At 39.9% G+C, this 27,492-nt stretch overlaps 2 protein-coding genes across 3 annotated transcripts in view; one reads left to right on the top strand and one right to left on the bottom strand.

The window, feature by feature from the left end:
- Nucleotides 1–1,537: 1,537 nt before the first annotated feature.
- On the bottom strand, nt 1,538–7,969 carry cltrn (collectrin, amino acid transport regulator). The gene is made up of 6 exons (XM_080877446.1): nt 7,703–7,969; nt 7,199–7,257; nt 4,950–5,035; nt 4,713–4,826; nt 2,166–2,360; nt 1,538–2,078 (listed from the first exon to the last, which is right to left on the bottom strand). Exons 1-6 carry the CDS (start codon nt 7,767–7,769, stop codon nt 1,949–1,951), a joined length of 651 nt encoding a protein of 216 aa, XP_080733572.1. The 5' UTR covers nt 7,770–7,969; the 3' UTR covers nt 1,538–1,948.
- A 7,799-nt stretch (nt 7,970–15,768) lies between these two features.
- reps2 (RALBP1 associated Eps domain containing 2) overlaps nt 15,769–27,492 on the top strand; it is a 31,904-nt gene continuing 20,180 nt past the window's right edge. For both annotated transcript variants that reach the window (XM_080877870.1, XM_080877869.1), the window contains exons 1-3: nt 15,769–16,141; nt 22,402–22,525; nt 23,024–23,199. In XM_080877870.1, the coding sequence (XP_080733996.1) occupies nt 15,962–16,141; nt 22,402–22,525; nt 23,024–23,199 (480 nt within the window). In that variant the 5' untranslated portion in view covers nt 15,769–15,961. The remainder of the gene's footprint in view (nt 16,142–22,401; nt 22,526–23,023; nt 23,200–27,492) is intronic.

Here is a 27,492-nt window from a genome sequence, read left to right as displayed (position 1 = left end):
TTATTTTTAGGAAGAGTAATCCTTTACCCCGGTGGAACCATCTGGAACTCAATATATGAGGGATGCTAAGGGTCAAAAACAAAGAGAAAACCTTTTGTGTTTTAAGGATGGCACCTATAACCTTAGTGCATAGCTTGACATGGATTTTAAGAGTAAGAATACCAAACAGAGAAAGTGAAAAGGCCAGGTCAATAAAATGAGGAATCAGAAATTTTCATCACTGTCATGGCTGCATATAAAGTTCTGTATTTGCTTTTTTTTTAAAAACAGTTTGCCCTTTTACATATAGCATATAGCATGTTTCCTCCAGAACAATGGCCACAGCATTGCTGCTATGGGTCCTCCTAAAAAAAAAATCTGCAAACATCCCTTTGGTCACATTATTGATTAACAAATGGGTCCAGTGTGTCTGGAAAGTTAACTTAAGTTTCTAGAAAGTCAGCCTGCATACATGTAAATAGAAATATCTTCCGTTTAGTCAGATTATTTATCTGTATAATTTTATTCAAAGTCAAAAACAGATTTGGAAAAGTTACCACAACCCTTAGAGCCATATGAATGTTTAATAAGCTGTAATTATTCTGTAAATTAGAATACCATCAACTGGAATTATTTCTGAGTTAGTCACTAAGTCTCCTTGGGCAAGTTACTGAACACCAAGTTGCTCTCAAAGAGTTCATTTGAGTGTGAATATTAGATAGAAACCACTTAGGCATGAAAAAAAGTGTTTTTGTGAATGGATGAATGAGGCAAGTTGAACAAAGTGCTTTGAGTGCTCAAGCAGAGTAGAACAGCTCTATATAAGAACCAGGTCATTTACTTTTTACCACATGTTAACTTAGAAGTGCCTATTTAGTGGTGTTATTGCCCCTCTCTAAAGATAGACATCCATAAATGTTACCACTGTGGCATCAAAACTGCATTTATGAAACCAAATATCAAATGTGATTTTTAAAAATGTTCAAATGTTTGGTGAATTTGCACCAGATAAGCTATAAAGCTCTTTTTTCCACCATCAGCATTAAGACTTTATTAGTCTTAATCCGGTAAGTGCCAACAAATTCATCATCTCTGCTGATCCCATGAGAGCACCGAACGAATGCAGCTGCATACAAGCTACAATTTCATTAACAAGTGGATTTACCTGCCAGCACAGAGCTGTCAAGCGCTACTGAGTCAATGCTGCATCGTGATTGGCTCGTATGTTTCTAGGTTTAGCTGTTGATTGGCTCTTTGGTGAGAGGGGTGGGATATTCAACATCTTTACAGAACTCTGAAGAAAAATCTATAGAGTGTCACATCGTCTTTAATAATGTCTTTTATGTTACTCGGAAATACCAGTAATATGACCAGACTCTTTACCAGAATTACTGGTAACAGTTTACTACCTGTGAAAGGTCACCGGTGTTAAATCATTTGAGGGAAATGCCCTGCAGGGAGGCAGAATACAGCAAGTCAAACATTGCAGTTTAAACACCTGTTCACACATAAGCTTGAAACTTTGTACCAACACAGAGTGCAGATAAGGAACCATGAGTGGTTTAACAGAGGATTTTATTGAATTCCTTCAAAGGTAATCATAAAGCCAGGCCTCCTAGACTTACAAAGGTAGGAATGAGCCTTCTTCATAAATGGGACCATTTGACTGGTTGTAAATGGTTAGTATATAGACCCCACTTTGGCAAAATATCTTAACACAACCCGTCATACAGAGATCTTTGATAAATCATCCTTCAACACTTTGGTTGAGGGGAAAAAACACATTTATTTGTAAAACGGCAGTTAAATAGTGTGAAACACTGGATTTGTTTAAGGCAGCCTGTGATTATTGTATTGAAAGGCCCAGCAAATTAACATGTCAAAACTGAAATGAATTACATTAGAAACTTTAAAGAAAATCACATAATTTTTCACACTGTGGCACGGCAGTTTTTTTTATAAGAGCACTTTACATCTGCGTGAATCGCTCATCGTCCGAGAACGTCGAGTTATAAATACCGTCATTTGCACCGTTTTCAGCCGTTTTCACCCCTGTCTCTTCGTCGCTGTCCTCGTCATCTGCATCCATGTTTTTCTTCCTACAAAAAGAATGAGCAGATCAAATGAAGCTCAGTTATCATATTTTCAAAAAGCTAAATTAAATACATCCACAGTCATCTGCTCACAGTTTTCTTTGGACCAGAGGATACACAAGCAGGGCGATGATGCCGACGCTAACTGCACCCATGACCACCCCGAAGACAATGAGCCACGGAGGGGTGTCAGGGGAGACCGGTGCTGCCAGAGTGGGATAGATGCCATCGAACTCCAGAGTTTTATCTGTTAGCAGAAAAGCACCGTTGATTCGATTTCTCGATTTTCTATTGGACAAAAAAAAAGATTTCATTTAAGGGGATTATTCTGGAAAAGGCAAAACTGCACTGACTCTGGACAGCAACACAGTTTTTACAGTTTTGCCTCTTTACACCACCTAAGTTGATTAAATCCAGTAGATCTAGAAATACTTTTCTCTTCCCATCGTTCTGGTTGTCCAAACATTTTCTTAACTTTAGAAACAATTCTGTTATCATGCACTTCATCAGTTATCTTCTGTGGTCTTTAGGGTCTTTTAGTGTTGCTGAGCTGGTCTGTGCATTCATTCTTTTTAATGAATCTCTCCCTGATGGATTTATTTGGACGTCATGTTGAGCATTAAGGCCACAAAATGCAAGTTATTTCTCAACTACTTGACAGTCAGTTGTCCAATTTCTCTGAAAATACATAAAAGTGGCTGCAATTGAGGTTAATGCAGCTTTAATTAAAGCTGCATTTTTATCATATCCAGATAAAATCCACTGTAGTGGTGCGCAGAGACAAAAATCACAAAGTTTTTCATTGGCCAAATACTTAAAGATTTGCAACTTTGTGTCAAAAACACAAGTATGCGGACGTTAAAGTCACACTTTTGCTCCACGTGTTCATGCAATAGTGTTTCAGTAATGCTTAAATGTAGCTGATTTTAAACTCTTTCCTCCGGTCAGGGTCATTTCTCAGTACAGTACATCCTCCAGGGGATCTCTAAGTACTTCTTAAAACTGATGAGTCACACACAAAAGCATTTTTTATCATGAGTGATAAAACTGTTTTTAACTTTTAGGTTGACCTGGGGCTGGAACTGTTTTTTGGAAGCTTTGAAACCAGTTTGTCGTCTTAGAACTTAGCATCCCCTGAAACGAATGCATTAAGGAGGCAGACAAGAGGAGGTGGTGAAAGTATGCCAAGTTAACACAGCAGTGCCTCAACAGTGAGTGGTATACACACTGCGAACCCATTAAGTTAGTTTGCAGTTGGCCAGTTCCTCTGCAGGACCTGCTGTACAAGCTGGACACAGAAGCTACTGAAGTGGGCCAAGGCTGCCGAGGATCAGAAATAGTAATCAATGCATTCTTACAGGTATTAAACTGTATAAAAACATTGGCTGTAGTTTGAATTCAAACTACAATTTTAAAACTTTTTTTTTTTAAATTAGCTGACCTTATCGTTCCTGTACAGGGAAAAAAGGTTCAAAATACCCTGACTTCCCACATAAATTCTACAAGCTGGTGAATTTGTGCCAGAATCTTGGGAAATCTGTGATTCCAAAGTCTGCCTGTGAGTCTCCTCCTAGATATGAGCCTGGAAAACCTCCAAAGATAAGATGCCAGCTGGAAATAAACACGCTAGTTGACCAAACATTTATGAAGTGACTCGTCCCAGTACAAAGGAGTAGTGGTTCAGTGCAAAGTCCCATACAAAATTTGAGCTTCATAAATGCTAACCGTAAATGTTAAAAACACAAAAATGGTGAAGAGCACCTGCCTTAAGTTATGCTGCTCTATAACACATGCATTTACAGTAGAAACAGAGGATTTGTTTGGCGCTTTTTGGGGGGGTTACTAAAAATATTTGTTCGCTTTTTAAATAAATTCTACTGCTTTCTGTATCAGTTATTGTGATCCATTAAAATAGTGGATGTTAATGGCTGGTTGAGGCTGGTTGTGCATGAACAGCCGTCTCTCTCTGTTTCCCCTGTAATGGACTGGTGACCAGAAAAGTGTGATGGATGGATGGAAATGTTTAAATGAGAATGCTCATTACCCACATGAGGGAAATTATGTTCACTTAAGTACAAAAATAACCTGTTACTTCATAAAAATAAAAGGGATCGACTTAGTTTCTATGGCCACACTGCATAACCCAGGGTAAACCTGCTCATGCATGCATACATAAAATAGATGGTGTTTGAAAGCAAAGTGTTTGAAGTGTTAAGGTTAGTGATCAGGTTTGTGGTTTATGGTTTAGGTTGGAGCTTTGAAGCCTTGTTCAAAAGAAAACAAACCTCTGGCAGTGGCAAATCTTGTGTGAGAGAGTAACCAAAAGCCATGACACAGGCACACGTGTTAAAGCAAAATATAAAAAATGTCACGACACACCTGTTCCTGCGCTACATAATCTAGAAAGCTGCACTTTCGCACCATATGTGAGCCAAACATTCATTGGGAACATAATTACGCCCCCATTCATATTTATTTGGAAAACCCATTAGTTATTAGTCATTTTAGAATTTTCTAGGAAATGATAAAATGGGTAATAAATGTTTAAGAAAAATACTTTAACATCCATTATTTACATCCAGCTAAGAAGAAAATATAACAATAATAGTACCAATAACTAAAACTGTAGCATGTGATTACTTTATAGCCATCTCCACAGTTCCTTTATCAACAAGATCCATGGTGTTCGGCCTCGTCACCACAAACCAGAAGGACACTCTCTGAGTCTCGTTACACGGATGGATGTCTGAAACCCTGGTGAAGTTTTACAAGACAATGAAAGCGAAGTTATAAAATGTGAGTCACCTATCGTGTTAAGAGATGTTCTATTATGTTTTTACAACTGTTTAAGAACAGATGACACAAAAACAGTCTTACCCAAATTCTTCTCCGTTAGTGAAATCCCTCATGGCAAAAGCCAGAGCGGCCCGGAAAAGGAACATTTCATTTTTGTTCCAGGGATACTGCAAAATCAGCAACATCAGATTAGGGACTGTTTTTCAGCAAAGGTTAACTGTTCGCCACATGGACCTTGGCCTCATATTAAGCAGTCACATGCACTTTAAGAGAATTCTGGATAATATTAAGCACTTGATTGTAACCATGACTCTAAAATGATGGCGTGTAAAATATTAATAAAAGCAGAAGTTAATGATTTGGAAATTAGTTAATATTGGTGTGTGTGTGTGTGTGTGTGTGTGTGTGTGTGTGTGTGTGTGTGTGTGTGTGTGTCTTAAACTTCATACCATCAGCAAGTTGCATTTAAATTGGAAAAGTAGCATTTCTACTCCCTCTGTAAGTATTTGGAAATTTCCCAACACTTACTGCTGCTGTGTCCCTGCAGATATTTGAGGCCTCCTCTGTCATATTTGTTCCCTCATAATGTGCAGAACGGTTATAATGCCTAACAGGTCTGAACAGACGTTTAATCTCTCGATTCTCGATTTTATCTGCTGCAGTACCCAACGAATGTGCGATGTGTTCTTGCTGAAATAAGCAAGACTTTCAATTTTAAAATCTACGTATGCAATCGTGACCACCTTATTAGGTACATCTGTTTAACTGCTCATCAGCATACATATCTAATTGTCCAACCACACGCAAGCATGCATGTCAGTGGCTTTTAATGCCACACGTCCGGGTTCTGAGTACGGTATTTCAGGAATTTCTGATTTGCTTAGATGTTCGCACACAACCATCTGTAACAAAAAAAAACAGTCCAGAAAACAGAGAGAAAATATCCAGTAAGCAGCAGTTCTCTATGTGAAAATGCCTTGTTGATGCAAAGGGTCAGAGAACAATGACCAGACTGCTTTGAGTTAACAAGAAGGCAAAAGCAACTCATAACTGCTAGTTACAACCACACAGAAGATGATCTCTCGACGCATAGCACACCAAATCTTGAAGCAGAAAGCAGAAGACCACACCGGGAAGCACTCCTGTCAGCTAAGAGCAGGAAACTGGACAATAGAAGATTAGAAAGATGAGGATTAATAAGGTCAGAATTTGGTCTAAATCAGGGGTGTCCAACTCCAGGCCTTGAGGGCCGGTGTCCTGCAGGTTTTAGATGTGTCCTTGATCCAACACAGTTGATTTAAATGCCCAACAGACACCTTTGGAATGTGCAAAGGGAGATTCACATAATGGATGTGCGTACAAAATTTGCAGTCGCTGCATAAAACTCTGAAGAAATGTTTTCGCCGCTTTGTTGAGATAAAGGATTAAGGCAGATAGAAACAGGTCCTAATAAAGTGGCTAGTGAGTGCATCATTGAGTTTCAACGGTGCCTTTAAAGATTTGCAAGTTGCCCATGGTATCTTCACAAAAGCACTCAGGGCCATCACAGATCTTAAAGAGGAAAGCTGTTCAGGAGGTTTTTCCTCTTTGTCTCAATCTCTTTTGAATGAGCTGCATAAACGGAGACAGCAGCATCTCTGGATCTTGTTTCTGCATGTATTTTTTATTTGTATGGTACACTTTGAACTTTCAAAAGTATTCCTGAGCCCATGTGGTGATGTTCACTCCAGATTCATGTCTGATTTATATTAAAGTGTTCTCTGAGGGCATGACAGCCATTCAGCAGTGATTTGCAGCCCTTTTCTCTTGCGTACAGAGATTTTGCTGGATTCTCTGAAACATTAATGATATTATCTATGATCAGTGTACTGTAGAAGATTAAAATTCTCTCTGTTTCCTCTTTGTTCCACAAATCTGTGCCAGAGTATTGAAATTCTCCCTGTGTCGAAAGACTTACCCTGCCTAGCATGGTTTTTTTTTTTTAAACGTAATCCTGTTTATCTAATTACTAAGATGTGTCCAAAGCAGGTGTTTGGGGGTGTATTGCTTGTTTTTTTTTTAGCATTACACAACTTTTCTGGTCTATTGTTGCACCTGGAACTTCAACTGATTGTAATGCTGGACATGAATGATCACATTTCTCAGTTCCACCACATTTTCTTTGTAAATATAGGTTGGAAATCATTACTTTCTTTATTTATAATTCACAAAACATTCAAATTTTTTAGGGAACGGGATTGCATTCCTGTTTTTAATATTATGAAGTCAGAGCTGTTTATGGCAAGAAGAGCGATCTGAGGATGTGGAGGAATATTTAAATATATACATACAGCTTGATCTCCCAGTGCGGTTTTGATGCTGAATCGAACTTTGTAGGCTTCTCCAACACCTATAAAGATAAAACAGACTGAAATGTCCTCTGCGTGCCATGAATTGCTGTGCTAGGCTTTAGATGAGAAGTGTAGCTGCTGCAGTTTATCTTTCCTGTGCTGATAGACTGAATCCCAAGAGCAACAGCGTCAAATTTAGTCTCTCTCAGCTATTTCCTCATAGTTTGGTTGTAGATTAGCAATTTTAGGATCATTGTTCAAGTCTACAATCACAATGGAATGAATGAAACCCTTGTTGTGAGGTAAATGCTAAGTTATGTGTCTAATCTGACTTTGTTCCAGTAAATAGATTAGAAGCTACATTCCACACTCACTTCTGGGCTAAGAAGGGATAAAACTCCTGTACACAAAGCCTGTGTTTACTCATATTAATGAATTTATGTATTTTTTTTTAAAATGTGAACACACAATATTTGACCAAAGGTTACATTTTAAGAGCCTTACCTGGTTTACAGAGCCCTTCTGCCACAGAAAGTGACAAACTGAGCAGGAGCAAGATCTTTTCCAACATTTTTCCCAGAAAACAAAAAGCAGAATAGCACAATACTGTAAAAGCTCAGGCAAAGGTCCCAGCATTCACCGATCTAAAGAGGTCGGCAGAGGATTTAACTGGATAAAGCCTGGGTTTAATGGTTAAGCCAAGACACACCTGAACTAATCTGTCCTCTCTGTAAAAAACAATGGCTGTCACTGCGCTGCACTGCATGGAAACAGTCAAGTGGGCGCTGTTTGTTCATGCTTTCCAAAGGAGCCAGATAGGTCTAATGTGATAGAGGTAGACCTCCCAGAGGAGAACAGAACGGCCCAGTCTGTTTCTATTTACCTAGTATAGCACAGTGTGTGAACTTCCAAGTTACAGCCACTTAAAATGGTATAATAAGTAGTGACCCCTAGAAACAGAAACAGCCTGGGAAAGAATATGTTAGGTGTCGGCTGTGTGCGGACAGGGATAGGACCCAAGGTGCAGACTCCGGAGACAGAACTTAAACCAAAACAGCTTTAATGCTGAACGCAAACATAACATAACTGGAAAAACTCAAAAATAAACTAACACCAGCGGATTGACAAAACACACAGCAAAGTAACCGGTAGATCGCAACACGGACACAGAGAAACACAGGGCTTAAATACACAGAGGGAGCAATCAGGGAATGGGTAACAGGAGGGAAACACAGCTGGGGCAAATCACGCCTAACGAGACAAGGGGAAGCAAAACCAGACACATTAACATCAGACATGGACTTTCAAAGTAAAACAGGAAACACATAACACAGACTGAACAAAGACACAGACTCGCACGCACTGCAACAGAGGGAACAGAGACGTGGGACCAGGGCAGACACAAACACTGACTGGACACGGGGATATAGGAACTAAGGATACACAGAGACGCGAACTAGACAAGGGGATACAGCTGACAGGGGAGACAGAGCAGCTAGAGAAGACAGAGACATAAACTATAAGACAGAACTCAAAGAAACCAAAGACTAGAAAGTATAAATAATATAATAAACTCAAAACCCCTGGGTCAACGACCCAGGCATCCTAACAGAATATAGCATCTACTAATTAATAGAAGTGGATCTCTTATCATTTTTTCCAGTTCCATATTTTTATTTTTACATATACGATATGATATGATATGATATGTAAACTGTTACCTTTCATTTTAAAAGAAAACAACATTAAAACATTAAAGGTGAAACTAACAGAGGAATTTAGAAGAAGAGCAAATAGTGCAACACACAGGGTGTAGTTGTAGTACAGTTGTTGTTGTTGTTGTTGTTTAAGCCTGGAACCCTGAGCCCCACTTATAAATCCTTGCACAGCATTTACAAAATCCCCTCACCCAGCCACAGGTATTAAACTATCTCGAGGAGCCGTGATCTTTGCAAAGGCTCGATGGTTTCTGTTCTAAAGCAGTGCTGCTGTTGGTAAGTGGTGGTAAACATGATCACTGCTGGTATCAGAGTGCATGTGCCATAGAAATAAAAGTCAAAAAGAGAGAGAGAGACAGGGCAGTACTCCAGAGTCAGATTTCTCATATTTGCCAGCCCTTCAGGAACTTGACAGGATTGCAATGACAGGATTTAAACAAGAAGGGTCTTTATCACCTATGACAAATCAAGGATATGAAAAACAACAATCTCATTATGCATTCTAAGAGGCTAGAAAATAAGGATAAGCAGAACAGGTCCATTTCAGGTGCAGTTCATTTAACCCGCCGGCGACCCAGCCATATGTTTACACTAGATCATGAAATGAGGTAGCAAGATTGACTGCAGGAGAAGCCTTGAGGATACTTGATGCACAAAATGAGGACGCAAACAGCTCAGCTGAAGGAGATGAGTTGGGTTTACTAGTTAACTTGAAAACATGGAGCATATCCCAGCTGCCACAGGGTGAGAGGCAGGGTGCAGAAAACCATTTGCACTCACATTCATACTTGTGGCCAATTCAGAATTAGCAGTGAAGCTAATCCCATACTGTAACTGCATGTTTTGGACTGTGGGAGTATCTCTGAGTACCTGGAGAGAACCCACCCAGACATGGACAGCATATGGAGACTACACACACACCGGACGGTGGATTCAAACCCCTTGAAAATCATGTTATCAGAATAAATATCACAGATAAAGGAAAGAGTACAAGTATGATACACAAAACAGTACTTCTGTATGAAACAAAGCGAAGTCACTTGATTATTTTAGTCACTAAAATATTTTGGTTGCGTGAGGGTTAAGCCCAAAAGTCTGATTTGGGATACAGGTGAAATCATCCCAGCACTCTCTGTCCTTTCTGACCCAGTCCTGCTCGGTCAGAGTCAAGCAGGACAAACTGTACTCTCCACACTCCCTGTTCCTCCCTACATGGTAATCAGGTCTAACCTAGCTTTGCTATGTCATGCAGAATTAAAATCTCCCACAACAGATCCCAGTGAACTCATTCTCATCCTCTTTACTGAAAAAGCCTTTGCAAACACTTTCAGTTATTCAGTCAATCAATATCTAAGCTGGCACTTATATAAGGTTAATGATCCATTCTTCCTCATTGGCTGTTAGGTTAATTTTTTAACCACTGTCTCAGAAAAGTATGCTTGAGCTCGTCAATAGCTTCAATGCTAACATGTTAAATGTAATGGACACTATTGCTCCCATTAAGGTGAAGGTTATCTCTGGAAGGAAAAAGTCTCCATGGAGAAACTCCACACTGGTGAAAAAAGAAAAAAGAGAGTGTAGGAAAGCTGAGCGCAGATGGAGAAAAACAAACCTCCAGGTTCATTATGACATTTATAAAGAGAAACTTCACAATTATAATTTACAACTGAGGAATGCAAGGAGGTCCTACTTCTCTGACATCATCACTAAAAACAGCCATAATGCTCGGGTCTTATTTTCTACAGTTGACAGGCTAACAAACCCTCCTGTGTCAGTGGCAGCTGAACTTCATTCGACCATGGCCTGCAATGACTTTGCCAAATTCTTCACTGAAAAAATCCAAAAAATTAGACAAGCAATTGGTACATCAACAGCAGATCCAGGATATGTACTGTGTCCACCAAAAAACTGTTTAAACACCATGAAACAGTTTCACCCTATTAACAGCAAAGACCTGGAGGACATCTTAGGTAAACTGAACTCCTCCTCCTGCTGTTTAGATGTCCTGCCAACAAGTTTTTTCAAAAAGGTCTCAAAGACTTTAGAGTCAGACCTGTTACAGATCGTCAACTTTTCTTTATTATCAGGTGTGTTTCCAGAATCACTAAAAACTGCTGTAATCAAACCTATACTGAAAAAGGACAATCTTGACAAGACACAAATGAACAACTACAGGCCGATCTCAAATCTCCCGTTTTTAAGTAAGATCATTGAAAAAGCAGTTTCTCAACAGCTCAGTTACTTCTTAAAACAGAATAATTGCTACGATGCCTTCCAGTCAGGTTTTAGACAGAACCACAGCACTGAAACCGCTCTGACAAAAGTGTTTAATGACATATGTCTGAACACAGACAGTGGAAAAATGTCAGTCCTAGTTTTACTGGATCTCAGTGCAGCATTTGATACAGTTGACCACAACATATTACTCAAACGACTGGAGAACTGGACAGGTCTTTCAGGAACTGTACTAAACTGGTTCAAAACATATGTAGAAAACAGGAAATACTTTGTATCAATAGGTAACTTCACATCTGAGCAGACAAGTATCACATGTGGAGTTCCCCAAGGTTCCATCTTGGGACCCCTTCTGTTTAACATCTACATGCTCCCACTGGCACAGATTATAAACAACAACAAAATAAACTATCACAGCTATGCAGATGACACACAAATATATATCACAATGTCACCAGGAGACCGAGGCCCTGTACAGGCTCTTGGTAAATGCATTGAGGAAATCAATGACTGGTTGTGCCACAATTTTCTCCAGCTAAACAAAAACAAAACTGAGGTAATAGTCTTTGGCGCCAAAGAAAAACGATTACAGGTCACCAGAGAACTTCAATCTATACATCTAAAAACCACAAACCAGGCGAGAAATTTGGGTGTAGTGATGGATGCAGACCTAAACTTAGAAAAACACATTAAGACAATAACAAAGTCAGCTTACTATCACCTCAAGAATATATCAAGGATAAAAGATCTGATGTCTCAACAGGACCTGGAAAAACTAGTCCATGCATTCATCTTTAGTAGGCTTGATTACTGTAACAGCATCTTTACAGGTCTACCTAAAAAATCAGTCAGACAACTACAGCTCATTCAGAACTCTGCTGCTCGAGTCCTCACTAAGACCAAAAAAGTGGACCACATCAGTCCAGCTCTGAGGTCCTTACACTGGCTGCCTGTCCGTCAGAGGATAGACTTTAAAGTTCTGATGCTGGCCTATAAAGCTCTGAATGGTTTAGGACCAAAATACATCAATGACCTCCTGACCCAGTATGAACCATCCAGATCCCTCAGGTCATCTGGATCCGGTCTTTTATCAGTTCCCAGAGTCAGAACCAGACACGGAGAAGCTGCATTCAGCTTTTATGCTCCTTATATCTGGAACAAACTCCCAGAAAGCCTCAGATCAGCTGAAACACTCAGTTTATTTAAATCCAGGTTGAAGACTCACCTGTTCTCAGCTGCATTTGAATAAAGCACCAAATCCACACTTTAAGATTAAATTTCAAAACTTACATTTAACTACTGATTTTATCTACTGTTCTGATTTTATCTGTTTTGATTTTATATACTGTTTTGTTTGTTTGTTTGTTTGTTTGTTTGTTTGTTTGTTTGTTTGTTTGTTTGTTTGTTTGTTTGTTTGTTAATTAGTTAGTTAGTTTATTTGCTTGTTTTAATCAATTTTAAATCATGCTTTTTATTTGTTCTTGTTTCTAATGTCTCTGTAAAGCACTTTGAATCACCTTGTTGTTGAATTGTGCTATACAAATAAACTTGCCTTGCCTTGCCTTGCCTTGAAACCGCCATTTATTGGAAATTAAGTTCACATGGGTCAAGTTTGAATGTAAAGTCTCCTTTCCCTGATAACAGACTGTTTCAGTGATTAAAACACCACAGCAGACCACATGAAACTCTCCTACAATAAACGATCTTTTGTACCCATAAAATGTCATAAGTGTTTTCCAATAAAACAGACCACGATGACGCATCACTGAGGGTTGAGCCACTGGGTTACAGTAAGAATAACTGGTCTTTCCTCTTCCTTCCTCCTTCCTTTACAAATCAGCCAATCAAATGGCAACTCAGTGCATTTGGGCATTTAAACATGGTCAAGATGACCAGCTAAACCTCAAACCGAGCAGCAGAATGGGGAAGACAGGCAGTTTAAGTGAGTTTGGCACCTGATGGGCTGGTCCGAGTTTCCCACATTGCCATCTCTGGGGTTTGCAGAAAAATAGATAATATCTAAACGATGAGTCTCAATTTCTGCTGTCACAATTAAATGGTGGGGTCAGAAATTGGTGTCAACAGCATGAAAGGCTGGATGCGTTCTTCCTTGTATTAGAGGTTCAGGCTGGTGGTGATGGTGTAATGATGAGAGGGACATTTTCTTGGCACTCTTCAGACCTTTTATTGGAACATTGTTTAGACAAAACATCACAAAGCTCAAATAACTTTAAGTTGGATTTTTTTGGGGGGGGGGGTTAAATGCACTAAATGCCTTTTCGTTTTCACCTTTTTGGTGTGTATTATCTAAATTTTGAATTAATTTTAGCTTGATCACAGTTCACTTCCTGCTAAGCACTTAATTAAACTCCCAGAGAGCAGCCATTTAGCTTTTCTACCTATAAAACCCGGAGAGCAGCCAAATGGCTGGTAGGCTTTTAGCTAAGCTTTAGCTTCAGCCAAGTGGAAGCTAAATTGGCTAGTCATTCATATGTATATTAGGTTGTTACCTGGGAATTCTGGAGGGAGGGGAGTGGGGGTGTGTGATTGAAGGGGTGGGGGAGCTGCTAAAAGCTGTGCACTTCCTTTTGTGTTTCATCTTGATGCATTCTCAATCATCCAGGGAAATAAATCTCCAAAAGTCACCAACTTGGAGTGTTTCAGTTTGCCCTAAGATGGCAAACTGAAACACTCCAAGTTGGTGACTCCCCTCCCTCCAGAATTCCCAGGTAACAACCTAATATACATATGAATGACTAGCCAATTTAGCTTCCACTTGGCTGAAGCTAAAGCTTAGCTAAAAGCCTACCAGCCATTTGGCTGCTCTCCGGGTTTTATAGGTAGAAAGGTAAAAGCCTGGGGATGCATGTGTTAATTACTTTTCAGGGTGCAGGTATTTTCTCTCTACACACGGTGGCAGCAGAGGCCCAGACATGACAGCCATTGCAGTTTTTAACCCAATCATTGTGAAACTAAAACAAAAACGTGAACCTCAATACACTGCATGAAATGCATCCGAAAGTAAAACTCATAGTGTGAAAAGCATTTTTCAAGGCTTTTAGATTTTGTGTGCTTCTTTAAAGGGCAATCAAGGTTAATCATCTCAGTGGGCAGATTACTGCTGGATCTGCAAAATCCAAAATATTTTATTTCATCTGAGACTCTGGTGATATTCAGATTGAAGACTTTCAAAAATATTTTTTAAATCTCTCCTGGGGAAAAAAAAAAGAAAAACTATTGTCTATTAATGGCTGTGTGTACAAAATATGCAAACATAACACAGTTTGACAGGCATAAAATAGTATTTTTGCACCAACAAGGTGCTCTCCCAAAGCTGTCAGCCTAAAAACTGTTGGCTGATAGCTCTAAAACACATCTACGACAGATAAACAACATCTGAAAGTCATGCTGTTAAGAAACAGGATAAAAACATCAAGCAAAAACCTGACGCAGGACCTGCAGATGATCCATCTACTGCTCACCAAAGGCTCATCAGAAATGGGCTCAGTGGAAGGACAGAATACTATATATTCTTGACCGCTATACAGAAAGAGTCTCATCAGCAGTGGCTTCATTTTTCATGATAATGATCCCAAAAACACTGCCAATGAAATAAAAACATACTTGGGTAGAAAAACATACAATGAATCACTATCAGTCACGGACTGGCTTCCCCAGAACCCAGACCTCGATATTACTGAAGCAGTGTGGGATTCAACATCCAAAGAACAGCTTTGAATGTCCTTCAAGAAGCCTGGAGAACTATTCTTAAAGACTGCTTAAAGAAAATAAGGCCATCTCATAGAGTTCAGGCTCTGGTGAAGAGTAACAGTGCTCATACCAAATATTGATTTTCAAGCTTGTTAGACTCTCACAGACTGATTCATCTAATATACTGTATTTCAGTTTATGTTTGGACATTTCTCATTGAATCGTTTTCCATTTTCCTACCAGTGGATAAATAAATAGTGGCTTGAGACTTTTGCACAGCATCATGCAGGTTTGAAGGTTTGCTCAAAGCTGTAACAGGATCATGTGGCATTTCTGAGTCCAGTATTTTTTCTGTGCATGTTTACTGATTAATAATGGCCCTATTTCTGTGTCAAAAGGTCATTTTTAATACAAGTGTTACTTTAATGTCAGGACGTTAGCAGTATTTTTAAGGTGCTAATATTAGCCTCCATGAGTAAAAGTGACATTAAAGTAAGTTGCATTGTTTGTTTGCTAAATTTGCTGTTTATTTTGCTCTTTCTAGTTCCTTTATTGTATAAAATTTTAGTTTTGGATGTTGGCCTAAAGTGTCTGAACTGTTTATCTCATGATGAAACCAAATTCAGACTATTTATAGAAGGCTATTCTAATTTAGCAGGAAATATGAGTGATATTCAAAGTGCTTCCCTATGTTCCCTCAGAGCACAACAGATTAATTGTTGGCTTCATTATGCTGTATCATATTACACCGCATCTGTATTGTGATACAGGACAAGAATTTGTACAAGGTCCTGTAATAAAATAAGCTTTATTCAATTATGGATTGGAACGTAGGGTCTTCTTTCAGCTTGTCCTGGGCTCTGTCGCCCCCAGCAGGCGCACGGCGGTAGTGCTACAATCACTCACAATAGGCAGTAGGAGTGGACGAGCCTGAGGGTGAGCAGGCGGGCTGTCTTCACAGGGAACTCTCCTGTAGGAGGTGATACTAAACCCTCCTTCTTTTCCGACCTGAAACAGGAGCCGGAGTCCGGAGCAGGATGTATTGATCTGTTTGTTTGTAGTGCGTCTCCGGCGGATCCTCCATGCGTCAGCCCCGGGAATGGATCAGGAATCCGGTGCGGCGTCTGCGGGGAGTTTCATCTCCCTGAATGAGCATGAGCAGAGGTATTACTCAGGTCTCCACGGTCTGTGCCAGGCTGACACTTCAGGAAAACTGTCGTCCAGTAAAGTGGCAGAGCTGTTCAAGGCGTCTCAGCTACCTCCCGAATCTCTGCATAAAGTGAGTGTGGTGCTTGTGTCTGCGGCTGCTTGGTCAGCTCATGTTATCAAGTGTGAGGGGCTGAGGGCTGCGGCTGCTGCTCCCTAAACCCCCAGATGCAGGAGACACAGAGCCTGCGGTCTACTGTGTATAATAATGAGCCACATTTTCATTGTGATGCCTTTCTGATCTCTTTGTGTGTGTGTGTGTGTGTGTGTGTGTGTGTGTGTGTGTGTGTGTGTGTGTGTGAGAGAGAGGTTTCACAAACCCTCTTTCTCCCCCTCCTCTTCTACACAGGAAGCCAGTCTATTTACATATATGAGGGTATAGCTGAGCATGTGTCTGTAGGTCTCATCACTACATTAGTAGCTGTGTCGGTCCTCAGATGTCACCTTGGAGATGTTGTAGTTTAGGTTAAGGTTAGGCCTTTTGCACTCATTTCTAATAAGCTTGTTTACTGTAACCAATGATTTTTTTTTGATGTGATCAGCACCAACAATAGCCTTTGTCAGTAGTTATGTTTACAAATTGTTGTGCTGTCCCCTTTAAGAATAACAACTGTGGTTCTGAAATTTTAAACCATTCACTTCCAGAGGTTGACCAATACTAAATTTTGAGTGGCCGGCACCAAGTATTTGTGAAAAAAAAACCTCAATATTGATCCATCAGCAAATAAGATTTTTATAGATAAATGCATAATATTCATATTCGAGTATTCTGTCTGCTCAGAAGTGATGCACTCTGAATGTAGAAGGAAAACCACTTTTTCATCCATCATCAGACTGAAATAGTGAAATCATAGTGAGTTTCTTATCACTGTGATTTAATACAGCAAACATCACAAAGTCATTTGGATACAGGGACTTTTGTAAAACTGGAGCAACCTTTTGTCAGACAAATGGTTGAAACATCTTAAAATGAGAAATAATTTAACTCAATCAATAATAAATAGATTGTCAGTTTGGTTATTTCAGCTCAGCAGTTCATCTGATATAGAAATCATAACCTATAAACTTGATGTTTCTGTGATGGATTATAAAACATATAGATTCTTCAGACTTGCTGAGGTTTAATATGGCACATAAATGGCTGTTAAAGCAGTTTTACAAAGACAGCAATATATCTGAAACTTACAATACTTCAAAAGTCAAACATTTAAAGCATATACCATATCATTTGTGGTTATGGATCTTAAAACTTGTAAAACCCACCACTTTATTAACCGATGCTTTCAAAATCCTTTCTGAAAGAATGAGGGTCTAATTAAAAGCAGACAAAACTAACACGTAAACAAATTTAATTAAAACTTTTACTGAGCTCCTTGTTTTTCTTTGCGTGTTATTGATTAAGCTTTATGGGCTGATACCCGACAAACTTGACAGACAACTTAATAGCAGTGGTGGTGTTAACTGTGTCTCGCTGGCTGCAGCATGAAAGAACCCAGTGAGAGTCATTTTGCCGACCCATCACAGGAATAAAAACACATTTTTCCAGCTCAGATGAGCACAGCGGGTCGCTGTCTCCGTTCACGCCACCCTCTGTCCCAAGGGGTCTGCTCCCTTCGATGGGAGGCTATTGTGTCTCTGCGTGGGTGTCAGGAAGTTTGGCACTGAGCCGCACTTCCTTCCTGTCAGGCCTGGATCGCCGCCACCGCTTTGGGGTGATTGACACGCAGCCTTCTGAGCTGTGTTTTGGCCCTGCGGCAGGATGCCTGCACGATCGCTCCTGAAGTCACTGCTGACTTCTGGGTCATCATGTCACACAGTATCAGAGACTGGCTTATGTCCTCTCTTGCCTCCGTGAGTTAAATGTCATGTTGTGGCTCTTGAGGTTGTGCTACAATCATGCTATAATATTTGCTAAAACAAAGGACATTTTCCACCATGTGCTGTATGTAGAGGTATGTTCTGCTGATTTACGATTTAGTAAATTTAGACAGGAAGTTTCTTTTTTTTTTTTTCCTAACTGATCTGTTTACAGCAGATAAATAAAAAAGCACGAGGCTTCCGCCTGCTGCAGTGAGGTCAGCTGTTGTGCTCATTAAATGGATGTATAAAGACTTGGGGTCACACTGCTATTGCCTGAGATTAACTTTACCGCCATCTAAGCGGATGTCCCTCATAACATTTTATCATGGGAAAGTAACAGCCACTGCAGCCACTGTAAATCCCAACCTATACAATTCGCAGTACATTTGTAGTTCATTTTCCTGCCATGTGTTTGTGCGTAAATGCCACGTTCAGGTTCCTGCACAGAAACGATGTGTTGACAGATGTGCTGTCAAACCTGTCCAGATGAATGAGGGTGTGGTCAGAGTTCCTGTGCTCACATCCTGGTTTGATGGTGCTGGTGCTGCTAGCTGATTGTTTAAAAATATTAATGGAAAAAGGCATATGACTAATATATCAGTATGTAAGTTGTCTAGTATGAAAAAACTGTTTGTGGTACTTTACAAATGGCATCATCACATTGTTTGTCCGGGGGTTCCTCCAACAATCTGCAGTGCATATAGTAGATAATGTATCACAGCAAAGAAGTAGTTGATGTGCAAACGCTCAGTGTTATCACCGTAATTTGCTGACTAATTCGTTAAACAGTGCAAACACTGACCACCTTTTCTTTCCACCATAACGTACTGTTTAATCAAACCTAAAGTAAGTGTAAGTAGGTTTAAGTGCGCTTACTTCCTGCAAGATTAATGGCTGATTCTAAATTAAGAGCGTGTGGTTAATTGGTTGTCAGGGTTTTTCCCCTCCAATGGACTGATGACCTATCCTCTTGGTCCTGCCGTATGATGGTTGGACTATAAGAATATAAATAAAGAGTTATTTGTCTGTGGCCATATCTAATCAACCAAACACATGCTAGAAATTCAATGGATTCAGGCATCTAGACATGACCTGCTGAATCTCTCAGAATGGGTAAGAAAGGTGATTTTCGTGACTTTGAACGTGGCATAGCTGTTGATGCCCGCCAGGCTGGTCTGAAATTTGCCCAAAACTGCTGAGGACTTTCCCACAAAGCCATCTCTAGAATTTACAGAGAATGCTGTGGAAAAGGGAATGGTAAATTGAGGCTACAATTCAAAAGGCTCACCGAAATTGGACAACAAAAGATTGGAAAATCACTGGCGGGTTTGATTTCCGCTGTGAAACTTGGATTGTAGGGTCATAATTTTCTGTAAACAACATGAAAGCATGGATCCACCCTGCTCTGTATCAACGGTTAATGCTTGTGTTGGCATAACAGTATGGGGTATACTTTGTTGGCATACTTTAGACCCCTTAATACCAACTGAGTTTTGTTTATAATACCATAATGTTGTTGCTGATCATGCCCAGCCCTTTATGAATCTATACCATGAAAAATTAATACAATTTTGAATTTCAAATGGGGCCTAATCCTATACTGGCAATATATTTAAAAATATATTTATTACTTTAGACACTTAAATAAAGATTTTTATACAGTTAAACAGTGCACATGCACTGCAAAAACAACATATACATATATATACTAATTATTATAATACTTTAACACACCAAAACTGGGGCAAATCGACCACAGTCGAGAGGTCCAGTTTGTGACTTAGTTGAACAGGAGCTGCCAGCTACAGCTGGACATGTCGACATCCACCTGTCAGTTAAAGTGTCTATTTTCCTAATAATGTCCTAACTCAGGCGAGCTATAAATAATCCCTATGCAGTGGGTAGGAAATTGTAGAACCATTCTCACTTTTTGGCGTTGTATTTTTCAGCTTTGGGGGCTGCTGTTTGTTTCCAACCCAGAACTCAAGTTACTCCTAAGAGTCAAATGCTGATTTCTGTGCTTTGTGTCTGTGAAACAGCAGATGCTTAACACCACAACAAACAATAAGCTAAATCTGGCGTAACTGCTGACAGTTGAAACATCAATGCCACCCAGACTGCTTTTTGTATCCACAATAGATGTGAACCCATGGATTAATCTTGGATTTTGCACATCAGTCAAATACTTTTACATTAAAATGTAAAAGTACTTTTACATTAAAATGTAAAAGTAAAGAGAAAAAAAGAAGTTCCTGACTGCTAACAAATGCTTTTTATCAGCAATGACAGTGGATCTGGTCAGATTATTCTCCCTAGTACTACAGGGTAATATGTTGAATAACGTGGCTCTTCTCTAAAATTACATCCTCAGCTAGCCATAAGATTCAGTAGTATCCACAAAGTTGCACCAGTGTTGACGTAGTGAGCGCTGAAATGCTTCTGGCATCATTCCACCTTCCTTAAATAACTTTCCCCTAAGGCCGTAGATCTGACCTGTCAGTCTGGTTCCTGAAGGCCTTCGCTGTTCTTCCTGCAATAACCTCACCATCTATCATTTTTCCGCTGAAATCAGGCGCACACATCAGTGCTGCAGACCTGACCTCCAGCTGTATGCTCAGCCTCTTCTCACAAGACTGTAGCTGTTTTGAATGTCCTGCCCCTGTGAAAGCTGTTTAATGAATACACTGCAGGTCAAGCAGAAATAATGTCTCATAAGGCAACGTGAGCCCTTTGGCCTCATTAGACAATAGATAGGACCAGGGCCCCATGTTCTTCGTATTTCAGAAGTGCATACCACTAAATGTTTAAAAATGGGCTCATGTAGGCTTTTTTTTTTTGGTGACGTATAAAAAAGTAGACCTTGCTTTGAATTTTGTCAGTTTATGAAAACATGTTTGTGTTACTGGTTTTAATTCCATTGTTGCCACAATAAAATATCTATCCGGATTTCATGAATCCAGCCTTAGTGGAGATGTGGAGAATGGCCAGAAGAAGAGGGCATTACATTTTGGTGAGGATCCAGAGCACTTAGGCTACTATAAAATTTGCAAGATGGCATTGGCCTTGGCGGAAAATGTGCTCTAGTGATAAAACCAAGGGTGCCTTATTGAGTTGCTGGGACAGTTTGACAGGGAAAGAACACCAACACAATTTAAAGTTTACTTTTCAATTTAGAAGAAATGTCTCACCCACAAATAAGCCAAACAATAAAGGGATGTATGGCCAAAAAGTAGCATAAACAAAACGGTTAGCTTACCCAGTAATAACAAAACGGGTTGCTTTAAAACTGCTTTAAGAGATTTTTTCTGAATTAAATGGACATGTCATGTTTATTGCGTTCATTTTTAAGCTATTTAAAATGATAGTGATAAATGGTGTTACCATACTAATTGTTTTCTTCACTGCCACAGATTTAAGTTAAGCAAATGGGGGGGTCTCGAACTCCAGGCCTCGAGAGCCGGTGTCCTGCAGGTTTTAGATATCACCCTGTTTCAACACACCTGAATCAAATGATTTGTTCATTACCGGGCTTCTGGAGAACTTCAAGACGTGTTGAGGAGGTCATTTAGCCATTTAAATCAGCTGTGTTGGATCAAGGACACATCTAAAACCTGCAGGACACTGGCCCTCGAGGCCTGGAGTTTGACACCTGTGAGCTAATTATTTGCTTAGCTAAAAAAAAAATTGACTGTAATACCACAATTATCGCTTAATTAATCAATAATTGGCTAAAAGATATAAAATCAACAAGGACTTTAAAAAAAAAAAAAAAAGAAGCTAAAAGTCAGAGTCTGCTACTTCTAGTCTAGTGCTAAGAGAAGCTAAACCCTGTGCTAATATGCTTAGCATAGCTATAGAGCTGTCCCTTTATTAATAAATGTGTGGTGAAAAACTAAAGGACTACAAAAGGTTGTTGTTGTTTTTTTTTTAAGAAAGCAAAGCCAGGCTAGCATTTGTCAAATTTAGGCTAGCCTTTTTGCTAAATTAAGCTAAAATGAGGTTTGGTTCGTATTTTAGCTAGGTAGATAGATAGGGTACTGTTTGGTTTCCTTAAGTGTAGACATAATATCTTAAAACCAGAGCGTAGAAGGTGTTATTACTTGATTCAGTATTACAGTATTTTATAATCCTAATCCGCTGTGCTTCCCAGGAAGCATTGTACCTTGAAACAAAAGAGAAAAAGACAAACAGATTACATCGTGCTAATCTCTTGCATACTTTTCTTCTAGTTTTATTCTATTTACCCATAATTTTCTACTATACATGATCTTGATCAGGGTGTAAAATAACCACATTCTTAAGCTAGCCCTGGCTAGATTATATTTCTGTCACTGCAGGCAGCATGAAAGCTGAGATGTATGACATTGTTGGACATAGATAACTGTGTCACAAATTCAGGGCATTGGTCGTAGCATGTTTCAGCTGGTTTCAGTTGTTCACAATGCAAAAGTCTTTTTTTGACTTCTTTTTCAGGTGACCGAGGTGTGTGGAGCAAAGCGTCTGGGTTACTTTGGTACATCTCAGTTCTACGTGGCTCTGAAGCTGCTCGCAGCTGCCCAGGCTGGTCTACCCATTCGCCTGGAGAGCGTAACCGCCAGTAAGTCTGCTGCTCAGAGAGGAGGCGTCTTATGAGAGGAAAAGGGGATCAGGAGATTATCTTAACATGGCAGGATTTGGCCTAATCTGGATGAAAGGGGAGTCGCATGGAAAGGGCTAAGTGGGTTTGCCCTTATTACAAGGAGCACACAATCATTTACACCCTGCCCAAATAGGAAACCCTAATGTGTGTGTGTTTTTTTTTTTCTTCATAAAATCACATAGCTTCATGGATTATTAGAAGGAATATGTTTATCGGTTCATATTCATTTTTGTATGTAGTAGTAGCTCTCCTCAGCAGAATAAAGCCTGTAAAGAAGTTCATCCTGATTAATTCCCTCGTACTAATTCTAGTTGTATCAAAGGTCATTGTGCTAGGCCTAAATCATGAGACAAATTTAAAAAAACACTTATACTGTATATCCACTTAAGCATTTGAGTTGGTGTCAAAATAAATAATATATCATTTATATCAATGATTTTTGTGCTGTCTCTCCAGATCTACCTCTACCTAGATTTGTTGGTCTGAAGAATGAACCAGAGATGCGATACTCGACTGTCCCTTCCTGCATAGACGCTCAGGGCGCACAGTGTGGCTCTGCACCCGGTTCTCTTATCTGGACTCCAACAGACAGGAACACCTTCAGACATCTGGAGGCCGGCACAGACAAGAAGGTAAGCCTGTGTGCGCTGCCATCTGCTACTTTTGGCCTGTATGCATGCATCAAAGTTATTATAGCTTAGTGCAGCTATGCAGTATGACCAAGAAGTATGCAAATACATTCCAGTCAGCTCTAATCATCGGAGCAGTTGATGAGAGATTAGAGAAGAATGACAAGCCTCTTTCAGTCATTCCAGTTTGTCCTTAATCAGAATTACTAGAACTGGATGACCGGAGACCTCCCTGACCACAAATTGCAATAACTTAGTTATGCCAGCAGGATCAAACTTTTGCATCAGTGTCATGGATTTGTTGTGTTTTTTGCATTTCAGCAACGGGTGTTTGCAGAACAATCATAACTGAGAAGAAGTGAATGGAGCGAAATTGCAAAACTATGTATTACCCTAGTTTTTAAAGACAAAAGCCAACATTGTATTTATATTTTTCAAATATAGGATGGATAAGATGAACAAATTGAAATAAAATTACTAGCACATGTTATTTGGTTGGTTAAGGCTTCATAATATAATGTTCCTGCTTAATGGCAGATGATAGCTAAACTTTAAGTGCATATGGTTGGTGGTTAGTTTAACTATTCATTTCATGAGTAAAATAAAAATATGGGGTTCCATAAAATACCTTGTGATACTGTCATGTCCCCAATACTCCCAGAAAGGTGCTTTATTACAATCACAACCTATAAAAATGAATCTCGTTAAAGCCTAATAGGCCTAATAAAACCAGGCCTATTAAATAATTAAACATTAAACATTAAAGCCATAACCGCATTAATGTCGCAAATCTCCGGGGCTGCACGGCGTCAACGCGTTAGCACCGTCCAGCCCCGTGCACAGGGCGATCTGCGCTAACTTGCTAACAGAGATTTGCGGCGTTAATGCAGTTATGGCTTTAACGTAATTTTAAAGAGATTAACGCTGACAGCACTAATAAAAATACAAAAAAACCCTTCAATTTCAACTTCAACTATTGTCTTGATCATAATTTACAAGTGATGAAAATGTTTAGCTCACAAAATGTGCATATAGCCCCATTTATTCTAGACCTGCGGTTCCCAAACCCCGGTCCACCGGTCCGTGAGTCGTTTGGTACCGGGCCGCGAGAGATGAGGCTCGGGTGTGAAATTTATGGCTTTCAGGGTTCTTGTCGTTACCTCAGTTTCCCTGGGTCTTTTCCCATGTTGTAGTTGTGTGTCTTATTTTGAAAGAAATATGTACGTGTTACCATAGCGACCAGAGAGCTTTAAGGAGCAGAAAGGAGGATGTTACGCTGCTAATAAAGTTACTCAATTACACAGTGAATTTGCATTTATTATTATATTTACAAAATACCAAAGTTTTTGTCTTGGTTGTATCATTTTATTTTGTTGTATTTATCCGCAACACGGATAAACACGCCTTTAAGGCCGGTCCGTGAAAATATTGTCTGACGTTAAACCGGTCCGTGGTGCAAAAAAGGTTGGGGACCGCTGTTCTAGACGACCTTGCAAGGGCCCCCTATGAACCCAGCAATGTAGAAGGTGGAAATTCTATAAAGAACTTTATTATCATTGGTGCTCTGGTGGACTACAAAGATGGAATACAAACATGTCATACTCTGAAAAACTAGCCCACTGGAGGGTGAACTAAGTGTTGTGACGGTAGGCAATAACAACTTAGCTGCTAGCTTATGTAGTTATGTGTAAGAAAGCTCCTTTAGTTAGCCAAGGGATTTGCGAACATAATATTTTTACTTATATCTTTTCATTCTGCTACAGCACAAGTTGCATATTTTAAAAAATGGTTTGAAGAAATATAACAGCCTAAAACTGACATCTGGATTAAGACTTATCAGTGATTCATGGTGTCCCTGTTCTTCTTACTGATGCCACACATCTTATGGTCTGTGTAAGGTGTTTTTGATTTAGTCCTCTGCATTAAATCTATGCTGTAGGTACGTCATAACTGCAAATCTGCTATAACTTATCGTTGACAACGTGTTGACGCAGCCCAAAATGGCTGTAATGGTACCATTCTTCCCTCCTACCCAGGAGAAACGCCACCATCAACCAATTTTTTTTGGGGCACCAAAACTGCAGAGCACACTGTGGACAAATATAAATACTAGCAACAGCATTGGCCACTTAGGTAGGCAGAATCTTAGGCTGTATATCAATCAATCAATCAATCAATCTTTATTTATAAAGCACTTTTCATACAGAAAAAATGTAGCACAAAGTGCTTTACATAGTTAAAAGCAGCCCACCCCACCCTCCAACTCACTCCCCACACTCTCAATACACATATATACCCCCACCCACACACACATACACACACGCGCACACTTAAAGAGTAAAAATTGGGCTGGGCTCGCATGAGCCAAGTGAGGAAACATTATAACAGAGAGCCGTCTGCACCGGGAGCCGGTCACAGACCGCAGCCTCCGGGCTGGGCACACAGCCGGAGGGAGGCAAAGGAGCCCCCCAACCAGGCTGAGAGGACCCCAGAGACCCAGCAGCCACGGTCAATAACAGCCCCGGTGCAGAGAGCGCCCTCCGAGGAAACACTGGAGATATGACGCAATACGATGTATACAGGGTAAAATGATAAAATAAATAAGAACAGGATACAATATAAATATAAATATAAATAGAGTAAGAAGATTAAAAAATGAATAAGAATAAAATCAAGAAATATTAGGTAAATCCTAAATTAATAATAGAATAACAGGATAGAATAAATAAGCATAAAAAATAAATAAACGCTAAGTAAAAGCTAAATTAAAAAGGTGGGTCTTGAGCCTGTTCTTAAAAACATGTACGTTCTCTGCGGCCCTGAGCTCCTCCGGCAGGCTGTTCCACAGACGAGGACCATACCACTGAAAAGCTGCCTCTCCGTGAGTATGTGTCCTGACTTTAGGGACAATCAAAAGGCCAGTACCAGAGGACCTCAGGGTCCGCGAGGGTTCGTATGGTAAAAGCATATCTGAAAGCTAAGAAGGCCCAAGACCATTAAGACATTTAAAAACCAATAAAAGAACTTTAAAATCGATCCTGAAACACACGGGGAGCCAGTGCAGCGATTCTAAAACCGGTGTAATGTGGGCCCGCCCTCTGGTCTTCGTCAGCACACGAGCTGCCGAGTTTTGCAAAAGTTGTAAAGTTGAAATATTCTTCTTAGGAAGACCAGAGAGCAGGGCATTACAGTAATCAATGCGACTGGTAATAAAAGCATGCATCTCCGTGTTGGCCCGAGAGAGAATAGGGCGGACTCTGGCTATATTTTTTAGATGATAAAATCCAATTTTGGTTACATGTTTAACATGTGGGATAAAACCAAGCTCAGAGTCAAAAATAACACCCAGGTTTTTCACTTGTAGTGAAGGACATAGTGAAAATGCCTCTAATTTAGACAAGAGTTTCTCTCTCTGAGCCTCAGGACCGACAATTAAAACTTCAGTTTTGTCCTGGTTAAGCTGTAAAAAGTTTTCTGCCATCCAAGATCTTATATCCAAGATACAGTTAAAAAGGGCATCCATTGGTCTGGTGTCATCAGGAGACACGGAGATGTACAGCTGCGTGTCATCAGCGTAACTGTGGAAGTTCACTCCATGCCTCCTGATGACACTGCCGAGAGGCAACATATACAAATTAAAAAGTACAGGGCCTAGAACCGACCCTTGAGGCACACCACATGTCATTTTATGGATCTTAGAGGAGCATGTATCCATACTCACCATAAAAGATCTGTCAGAGAGATAGGAAGTGAACCAGTTGTGTACAGCACCAGAGAGGCCCACCATGTGTTTTAGTCTGTTTAAAAGAATAGCGTGGTCTACTGTATCAAAGGCTGCGCTTAGATCCAGTAGCACCAGGACTGAGAGCTTTTGGGCGTCCCAGTTACATCTAAGATCATTTAAAACCTTTAGGAGAGCCGTCTCTGTGCTGTGGTTCACCCTAAATCCAGACTGGAATATCTCCAGGATCTGTCTATCATTCAGAAAATCAGTAATCTGAGTAAAAACAAGTTTTTCTAAGACTTTACTTAAAAATGGTAAGTTGGATACAGGTCTGTAGTTATTAAAATCATTACAATCCAAATTGCTCTTCTTCAGAAGGGGCCTCACCACCGCCGTTTTAAAGGCAGCAGGGAAGACACCCAACTGAAGAGAGCAATTCATCATGTATAAAAGCTCAGCCTCAAAAAATCCATAAAGTGTTTTAAAGAGTGAAGAAGGAATTGGATCTAAAAGACATGTGGTGGGTCTCACTGTGGAGAAAACTTTCTGAAAGTTCTCAGCATTAACCAGGA

Source organism: Rhamphochromis sp. 'chilingali', assembly GCF_963969265.1.
Source record: "Rhamphochromis sp. 'chilingali' genome assembly, chromosome: 3".
Lineage (NCBI taxonomy): Eukaryota > Metazoa > Chordata > Actinopteri > Cichliformes > Cichlidae > Rhamphochromis > Rhamphochromis sp. 'chilingali'.
Note: the sequence above shows the minus strand (reverse complement) of the source record. Positions and strands in the feature narration are given on the sequence as shown.

Bases quoted from the DNA above. Each gene is read 5' to 3' on its own strand.
- cltrn (XM_080877446.1), bottom strand. From the start codon at position 7,769: ATGTTGGAAAAGATCTTGCTCCTGCTCAGTTTGTCACTTTCTGTGGCA. The intron at 7,258-7,702 runs GTAAGGCTCTTA...TTATCTTTATAG, and splicing joins AGAAGGGCTCTGTAAACCAG to GTGTTGGAGAAGCCTACAAA. The intron at 2,361-4,712 runs GTAATCACATGC...TTTGTCCAATAG, and splicing joins ACTGTGGAGATGGCTATAAA to AAAATCGAGAAATCGAATCA.